This window comes from Phaethon lepturus, unplaced genomic scaffold (assembly GCF_000687285.1).
Source record: "Phaethon lepturus isolate BGI_N335 unplaced genomic scaffold, ASM68728v1 scaffold51817, whole genome shotgun sequence".
In the NCBI taxonomy this organism is placed as follows: Eukaryota; Metazoa; Chordata; class Aves; order Phaethontiformes; family Phaethontidae; genus Phaethon; species Phaethon lepturus.
This window is the reverse complement of record NW_010552136.1, coordinates 15,263-24,105: the sequence shown is the minus strand read 5'-3', so window position 1 is coordinate 24,105 and position 8,843 is coordinate 15,263. Positions and strand designations below refer to the sequence as shown.

The window sequence follows — 8,843 nt, the reverse complement described above, 5'->3', positions numbered from 1 at the left end:
GAAGGCTAAATCGGTTTGGGAAAGTTCTGAGTCTAAGGACTAATGCTGACTCTCAGAAGAAAGTAAAGTGCACACTGATAAAAATGGAGGATTTGTTAAAGTATTTATTAGTTTAAGGGATTTGAGGGTTAATTATGGTATAATTTAGCATAAGGAAATTCAATTTAATTGTGTGGCTGCTGCCCTCTGTTTTGAAAAAAGCAGAATTCTTGATCAGCCTGGCTGTGTTGTTTATGGAGATAATCCTTCACATGATTTACTTTAACCTTAGAAAATGACTTTTATGCCTGCCCTCAAATTTGTGATGTATACATGTTGATAAAGAAGTTGTTCCCAAGCTCTGTTTCTACATCCTTTTACAGAAAAGAAGACATGACACTGATCAAAGCACAGTGATTGCATAGAAGCCGCACTCGGTCCTGCAAGGGCTTTACGTACCCTTTCCTATGTGATGCGTCTGCAGGGGAAGGGGTGGTGATTTGATGGTGAGAAATGGGAAGGAAGGATGCATGCAGGGAAGATGGTGAGAAACAGACTGGGTGAAGGATGTGGGAGAAATTTTATTTGAAAGTGGCTCCTTTGACCAAAGGGAGCGGGTCTTTGGCATGTAAGAAGATCTAGGTATGGGGACCAAAATCAAACTCCTGGGAAGGATGTGACAATGCAAGGTGTTGGACTGTGCCACGTTCTGCCCTGTTCTTTGCCTCTATCCCACTGATGGAGGCTTTGATCTCTTAGAAAAACAACCTGGAACACTAGCAGGTGCATGCTGAGCTCATACAAAGCAGAAGGAAGAACAAGCAAATAATCTAAGTTTTTCTCAGTTTCCCCAGAAAGAAGTTCGGATTATTCTGCTGCCTTAAACAAAACAAACAAAAAAAAAGTTGGGGTCACTGACAGCTGGTGTCAGGCTCCAGAACCACCCCCCCCAGGAGGGTCATGGAGGTTTCCCCCCATGCTATGATATCTCCCTTCAGTTGCCCTGCTTTGCACAGTGCAAGGGCCCGAATATCTGCAGGACTGAGAACTTGGCTCCACAGGTTCACGTGAGTCATCCACCCTGCAAAACCGTTGGAGAACGTCCCCAGAAGAGTGTCTCTGTCTTTCCCAAGGACAAGCGTCCCTCCAGCCTGGCTTACATACCCCTTCTGGATGCTCTTTGCTTTACCAGCTGCTCCATTGAGCCATAAATTTGCCATTCCAGACTGGGAGGCCCACGCCGTGCAGTAGTGCAGCCAGTCTTGTGCATTGTGGTACAGGGGGAAGCTGATGAAATGGCCTCCTATCCACAATCCCACATCTGTGCCCACGGTCATCACTAGCTCGTTATCCCTCTGCTGTGTGGAGTAGGAAAGGACCGTCTGACTGCCAGCACGCTGGGCTTTTGTCCAGAAACATAAGGTGAAGGCTTGGAGAGACATATCATGGAGGGGATGGACGTTCACAAAACTCTCAATGTTTTCCACAGGGAAGTAGAAAGCTGGAAAAGTGCTGGATTTAATACCTGAAATAACCAAAAAGCCAGGTGTTACCTTTCCTGCTGTGCTTATAAATCAGGTTAATTCCTGGAGAATACAACCATAGGAACTGGCAGGGCTGTGGCAGTCTTAGCTGTCTTGAACCTCAGTTACCAGCATGTGTTGTACCAACAGGGAAAGGGCTTGAAATGATGGCTTAGCTCCCTCACCCAACTTTTTGGGAAAAATCACTTTTTCTCCCCTCTTTTCTCATCTTGTGTAAACTAGAGATGGTGATTATTTACCTTAGGGGATCTGTGAGTTTAAATTCCTCACTGGTGGCAAAAATGTGCTTACATGTGGCAGGAGAAAGCTGCAGTTGCTCTGAGAGTAGATAGATTAGGGCTAGCTTTAATGATGCTGTAGTTGAAGAATTCCCAACAGCAGGCCTAGATATGGGACAAAATTCTACCTGTACATATCGGTACCAAACCTGTTAAAGATTTAGGCCATCAAGGACAGCAGGTCATGGGCTCTTCATTCTTGCAAGGTAAGCTGGACTCAAGAATAGGTGTGTATTTCTTACCTATGTGTCTCACTCCATTCAGCAACTCTCTCTTCATGTCTTGGAGCTGCATCTGGATTTGTTCCAGCCTGAGGTTGATTTCTTCTGGATGGCATCGTTCTAGAGCAATCATACAGCTGAATTTACAGAAGGCCAGGGCCTGCCCATGGTAGATCTTCTGCTTTCTAGTTTGCAGAAGGTTTGAGAAAAAAGCCTTTGTTTTAAAATGCAGTGTCTCACCTCCGTATGGTGCCTGGCTAATCAGCCATGCCAGAGCTGTTTCTACAATGGTTAGTGTTCCTCATCCACATGGATGCAGACACACTTGAACCTGGCATTCTTCTGTGGTGCCACGTAGCACCACTTATCTTGGGAGATCTGTGTGACACCACTGCAGCCAAAACATGGCTGGCGCACAACCGACAGCCACCACCGCGCCATCAGGAGCAAGATGTGTTGGCATGTGGGCCATCTCCACCGGCTGTGCAGGGGTGCTGCTACTCTGGGAAAGGTGATCTCCAGCGTGCCTAGCTTAAGTGATCTACAACTTAACTCCTGCCACATAGGTTTCTTGCCCGTCCTCCTCCTGAGTCCTGCCTGCTGACTCTCTTTACCTTGGGTGAGTGTGGCTCTGAAGGAGGACTCCACCACCCGCCCGTTGAGGGGCTGAGCATGCCGGTAGTCGTTGCGCAGTGTCCTGTTTTGCCAGTCCAGCAAGGTGTTCTCCAGGAGGCTGATCTGTGAGCAATGCAGGCTCATTAGGAGGGCAATGGGGAGAACAGTTCTGCCTAGAAGCGCAGTGCAGATCCTGCAGCTCAGGATTAAAGCTAGCAATTTGTTACAGAGGAACCCACGGGGTCTCTTGCTGAGCATTAGTAAGAGAAAGGAGCAGAACATGAGGGCTCTTATCAACTAATTAATGATGAAGGTATTTTGCCTGAAGGAAGTTGTTAACACCTGCCTGATAGTATGCATGGATGGAGATTTTGCTGCTATTCTGTAGCATGCTGCTTTCTGAGGAGTGCCTAGCAGCCTTCCCTTTGCCAAAAAGAGTATTTCTTTTTCAAATGAGAACACACTGTCATCCTCCATTACTGTAGTCTCCACATAATCTTGCTCTTCTACAAGAAAATGTTTCTAATGCTGCTTTTTCATTAAGGAAGATGAACCACTCTGCAAGACTCAACAGTGATCTTATTTTATTTGTGTTAGGTTTTTCCTTGCTAAAGCCTTTGTCCTTACATGGCAGAGAGAAGAGAACAGATTCTGCCATGTGAGAGTATGCAACTGCTGGGACAAGTCGGGTTACTGCCCCGTGCTCCTGTGCACTCAGCAAGGTCCTCTGAAGTGCCTCTGCTGGAGCCTGGATGGACCCTCTCCTGTCACGCAGCCAAAGCCCACAGCAGGCCGCTCCTGAAACGATCCAGTCTAGCTGCGCAATGTGAGTGTAGACAAGGAAAAAAACCCTCAAATACTCTTCTAAAAATGTGCCAATTATTCTGTAATTATTTTAATGTTATGAATGGCTCTTCTATGTTTTTGGTGGGGGGGTGGGTTTGGACTCTCTTGTGGTAATTTTTGCCTTGTCGATCCTGACTGGTCTCGTCCTTTTTATTGTCTTCAGTATGGTTGAGATGAACTGAGCAGAGAGCTTTGTTATCACTCACCAGACCTCAGGTATACAGAAACTGACCCTTGCTGTGATGTAGCATCAGGGCATCATTACAGCCACCTGTAATTCCAGTTGCTTAGGAGTCTATCCTAAAAGCCCTATATGAGAAACGCCCCATTAGCTCCTCTGTCAGGCTGTTCCCAAAATCACTGGAGGACAGAAAAGGAAACCTGTGTGGACAGGTGAAGTGTGGAGGAGAGAGAAGCTGCTATCACTTACCTGTGTGTGTGACAGGACAATCGGAGAATGAAAGATGGTCCAGATCACACTCTCGGAGCAAGGTGGGGTTGTTAGTGAGCCCTGGTACCTGTAGAAGTGTGAGAGGTTTTCTGGCAGCATGGCTTGGACATCCAGAGAAATGAGCTTTGTTGATTGACCTCAAAAGGAAACAGAGGCAATATTGACAATTGGTGAGGAACAAAGAGAAGGGTGAGAGTGGCCTGTATTAGTGCAGCAGAGCACCTGCTACCTGGGGTGCAGACTGCGGGACCGTAGGAAGTTGTTATTTGATGGTGCTGCAGTGTGTTGCGTAGACCTACTAGAAGTATGTTTATTGCTTCCTTCTCCCAAGTAACTAGTGATAGGACAAGAGGAAATGGCCTTAAGTTGTGCCAGGGGAGGTTTAGATTGGATATTAGGAAAAATTTCTTCACTGAGAGGGTGGTCAGGCATTGGCACAGGCTGCCCAGGGAGGGGGCGGAGTTGCCCTCTCTGGAAGTGTTCAAGAAACGTGTGGATGTGGCGCGTCAGGACATGGTTTAGGGGACATGGTGGCGCTGGACTAATGGTTGGACTTGATGATCTTGAAGGTCCTTTCCAACCTAGTGATTCTGTGATTCCACACCACCCTGCTGCGTGGGCTGCTGTTTGAGATGCGTGGGCAGGGATGGCATGGAGTTGTGCATGGCTGAGGATGCTTGGCCACGTAATTGCAAGCAAAGCAGCAGCAAATGTCTGTACATATGTACAGGCTTTGAGAATATCAAGGACAGAGAAAGGCGTTCCCATGTCTTACCTGCAAACCTCACTTTTGCCAGTTTGGAAATGAATTCACTGTAGTAGGTATTCTCGAAGTGCCCGTCCTAAACACAGCATAGAAACTTGAACAAGAGGTTAGTGACCTGCCTGTCCTTCTATACTACTAATCAGTTTGGAGGACTAATTGATTAATTGGGAGACAAAGAGAACAAATACTATGACAGTCTCTTGATGGGCTGGACAATCCTAGGCATGATAAGGTATGTACACATAGATCTCAGGTAGAATACTGAACTATAAGGATCCTTTTTCACCACTTCTAAATTCAAACAAAATCGAGTGTGTTTGCAAATCAGAGCAAAGCCTTGAGGTACAGCAGAGACACAGCTGATAATCTATCTGTACTTCTTATGGGGCAAATTTTTTCTGGGGCTCCCAAGTTGTATTGGCTGGTATTGTGTGAGCCCCAGATGACATGAGGGAGGAAGAGTTCTGCTATGGTACAGCTTCCTCAAACTGGTAGCAGATATCACCTCTCTGAAGTATAAACCTAGTACAGGCTGCTTGTGTCTGGACCTGCTCAGACTGGGATTGTTGTATAAACAGTGATCACAGACTGGCCTTTCTCAGCAACCCGGGCATCAGACCTACCGCATAGAGGAAGGCAAGCACAGCCAACCCATTTGGTTTGTCTTTGGCTTCTTCAAAGCTTGAGTAGTCAGCTGAGTTGTAATGGACAATGTGCATCTGTCAGAAGAGAGACAGGGTCATTTAGGAAGAAATTCCTTTCTCGGTGCTTTAAAGGACCAAATACAGACTGAAGAGAGAGTCACCGCCCCACCTCCTGCTGCTTGTGCCTCACAGCACAGCCAAACAGACCTTTAGTTTAACAGGTTTGTGACAAATGTGGAGGAACAATTCCATCTTTGAAGGATATTGGTGCTATTGCAACGGCTGTTCTTAGGCTTCTGTGCCAGCACCATCAGGCTCAGCCCTTGCATTGCACCAACCACCTGCACTTATGGGAGCCCCATTTCTCCCACTTGCCCCTACGCTGATTCCTGCAGGCTCCCGTTCCCCAACTGCCAGCCTTGCAACGCACCCCACCTCCAGCCAGATCTGTTCACCAGTACCTCTGCGAAGTATCTCATCCCATCTATGGTGTGTTCAGAGCCGCTGGTCTCCAGGTCCAGGCCACCCCAGTGCAGATGCATCTGTACAGCTGTGTAGAGGCCTGGGAGCCCTCCGGAGATGTGCATGGTAGGTGGCAAATCAATCTGAACTGAAAAACAGTATTGGAGACAGCAATGGGTGCAGCCATGCCCGTTCTTGTAGCTACGCTCACAGCGCCTGGTGCTTTCTGCCAATAACACCCTCTCTGAAACACGCTGGCACAGTCATGTTCAGGGAACTAACTCCAGTATGCCAAGAAAATCACTGAAGCTTAAAGCTAGGTGTTCTTAATATCCTTCCTGACCTCAGGCTTTGCACCACAAAGACCACACCAGGCACTAGCTGTGTCTGCAGACCTTTTTCCCCATCTGAGCAGCTCTGGGTTTTCCCTTAGGCTGTGCTAAAAGTGCTTGAATGCTAATCTCTCGCACAGTACATCACATCTTGCAAGGCTCTGCACAGATTTGCTAACTGCTTTATTTCCAAGGAAGAAAAGGGGGATAGAAATCAACAAAGTGACTGGCCTCATCTAACCTGTCATCATAATTTCCAGTATTCTGGACTCTGCATCTTGTGGGAACAGACATACTGGGCCAGAGCCCTGGAAGTTTGAAAAGGCGGTGTTAATGCTTGAAGGATTTGTAGAGACAAATCTCTTTGCTTCTCCTTGCCAAGGAGTATTCACAAAGAGACTACGAAACATTTGTCTTCCTGCTAACGTACTGCCACAAATCATGTATTATGTTAATAAATATGCCAAATTTAAGATGAAAAATGGAGAATTGCCTCATCCTAATGAAAGCCCAGAGCACGTTATAAAAAATAGCAGCTATCTTTGTATGGTGTATCATTCATTAGGCATAGTTTGGGTTTGTGAGAAGTTTCTTTTGTTTGTAAACTGTTTACAGACAGACAAGATGAAAACATGTTTCCTTGTAAAATCCCGAAGAGTCTAGCATGGGGAAAAAAAAATCTACCTTTTTACATAAGATCCCTGCTGACTGCCTTCCATAATTAGAGTTATTTACCTTAAACACCTCACTACGGTTTCTACTTTCTGCAAAACGCGGCCAGAGAATTGTGTTTTGAGTTTATGGGAAGCTTAAGTCTCTTCCGTAAGATATTTTATGCAAATACTTTGCTGAGAGCGTGAAGGTTGCTAACAGCCCAGTTTGCTTCTGCTTTTCACCCATGTCAAGTGTGTGCGCAAAGCACGACTGCCCTGAGCTGGCAGTGCCTTCCTCCTGCTTAGCTCTAGTTTGCCAGGCTGTGGAAAATCCGCTGGGATTACGCAGCGTGAATCTGTGTCTCTGCCATTTCTGCTCTGCCATTTGGACTCTTCTCCCTTACTGCCGTACGGATTACAGCACGTGCAGCCAGCCCGTCTGCCCGTCGCCGGCCTCTGAGGCGGTTGAGTTAATGAGCTAACGAAGGCCACGCTTGAGGTCCCACTTCTAAGAAAAATCTGCTACGGGAGGAAGTCGCAGACACCCTGCGTGGATGACACTGTAATCTTCCAGAGCTGTGCATGTCCTTGCTACCTACCGGAGGACCAACCCTCTTAAAAAAAAAAAAGTCCAAATGCAAAATACCGAAAGCTTCATTAACCTAAGGTTATCTGTGTGAGTGTGTCTGCACAGATGTGGTAGATAAGAGCGAATTCCTTGTGCAGAGTGTCTGCACTACTGCAAATAGGCTTTATCAGGCGGGATTTAGCCTGTTAATTATACAACTAAAGAGAATGTGTAGCTGGTTTCTTAGGTGAGACGCTTGGTCTTAAGCTCCTGAGAGCCTCTAAGGAGATTCCTGCTGATAAATCCACCTTCTGTCGCGTTCAGATCTGCTGAATGTTTTCTGATGTGGCCCAGTGGAATATTTTCCTTGAGAGATATTGCTAGCCCTGTCCCATCTCACTACAGCCAGCAGGAAAACCTAGCCTGACTTCACAAGGACCTGTGAATAAGGACAATAATTTGCTTTTGTGATTTACTAAAATGCCCTGCATCAGAAAATCACTGTTTTGATGTTAACAAACATAACAGGAAAATACATCCATGGAGTCAGATCTGAAACCTACACCTGCAGGAATTCATTTGTAGGCAGTCAGGGTAGCAATGCTCACACGAGAGCTTCTAATTGAATGTTGAGCTTGTGTGGGCGACAAACAGGGTTACGATTTTTAGAAATACAACCGCAATGGTCTTCCTCTGAAGGCAGTATGTACGTCTCTCATCACTTTGTTTCCTTGCTCTCACTCCATATTTCTCTCTCTCCCTCTCTGTTACAGAGAGGAAGAAAGGACTGTCGTGCAGGATTAAAGAGCTACCAGCTTTATGTTCCAAACACGTTCCCAAAAATACTCATTCCTTCCCCACTGCAGCTATTAGAAAATTCTCTCATTGCTCATCTGTAGTCCAAGAGCATTAGCCCAACAGTACCAGCTGATGAATTATTCAGACAATGAATTACAGGCTGCAGCAGGGGAATCCAGGACCTCCTAAATTATAAGCCTCGCCCTGAGACTGTGTGGCCAAAAGCAAGGCTTTTAACCCATGTTGTGCTTCAGCTTCCCTTCCCAAGACCTGAAATCCCAATCCTCTGACTATAAGGGAGGGATTCTCCTCTGTGTTGTACCTTGTGTGACCTACATCTAGCCGAACCTCAGGTGCAGACTTGCTACTGAACTATGGTTCTCCATTCCTATCGCTTCCAGTTCTTAGTATCGCACCGGGGCAAAAGATGCATTTTCTGAATGCAGAGAGGAGTCAGTATGCCCCAAATTCCACTCGCTAATATAGTCCTGCAGTCTTGTAGTTTGCTGAAAGAAAGCGTCACTCTGTAATGCTCTAGCGGCTTCTTATCCCTTTTTAATGTCTAACAGAGAAAATACCTTGTGGAAACAGAACTGCCTTTCATTTCTCTGGTTTATACGTGTGTTTCTGGAGAGCTTTCCTGGGTGACTGGGGAAAACAGCACAACTAGGAGAGCGGAACGAAGA

At 46.3% G+C, this 8,843-nt stretch overlaps 1 protein-coding gene across 1 annotated transcript in view; it reads right to left on the bottom strand.

The window, feature by feature from the left end:
• Positions 1–890: 890 nt before the first annotated feature.
• Positions 891–8,843, bottom strand: part of LOC104623905 (carbonic anhydrase 6-like) — an 11,283-nt gene continuing 3,330 nt past the window's right edge. The window contains exons 3-9 of the mRNA XM_010291121.1: positions 5,806–5,954; positions 5,324–5,419; positions 4,710–4,776; positions 3,914–4,071; positions 2,637–2,760; positions 2,067–2,142; positions 891–1,545 (exon numbers count right to left, since the gene is read on the bottom strand). Of these exons, the coding sequence (XP_010289423.1) occupies positions 891–1,545; positions 2,067–2,142; positions 2,637–2,760; positions 3,914–4,071; positions 4,710–4,776; positions 5,324–5,419; positions 5,806–5,954 (1,325 nt within the window). The remainder of the gene's footprint in view (positions 1,546–2,066; positions 2,143–2,636; positions 2,761–3,913; positions 4,072–4,709; positions 4,777–5,323; positions 5,420–5,805; positions 5,955–8,843) is intronic.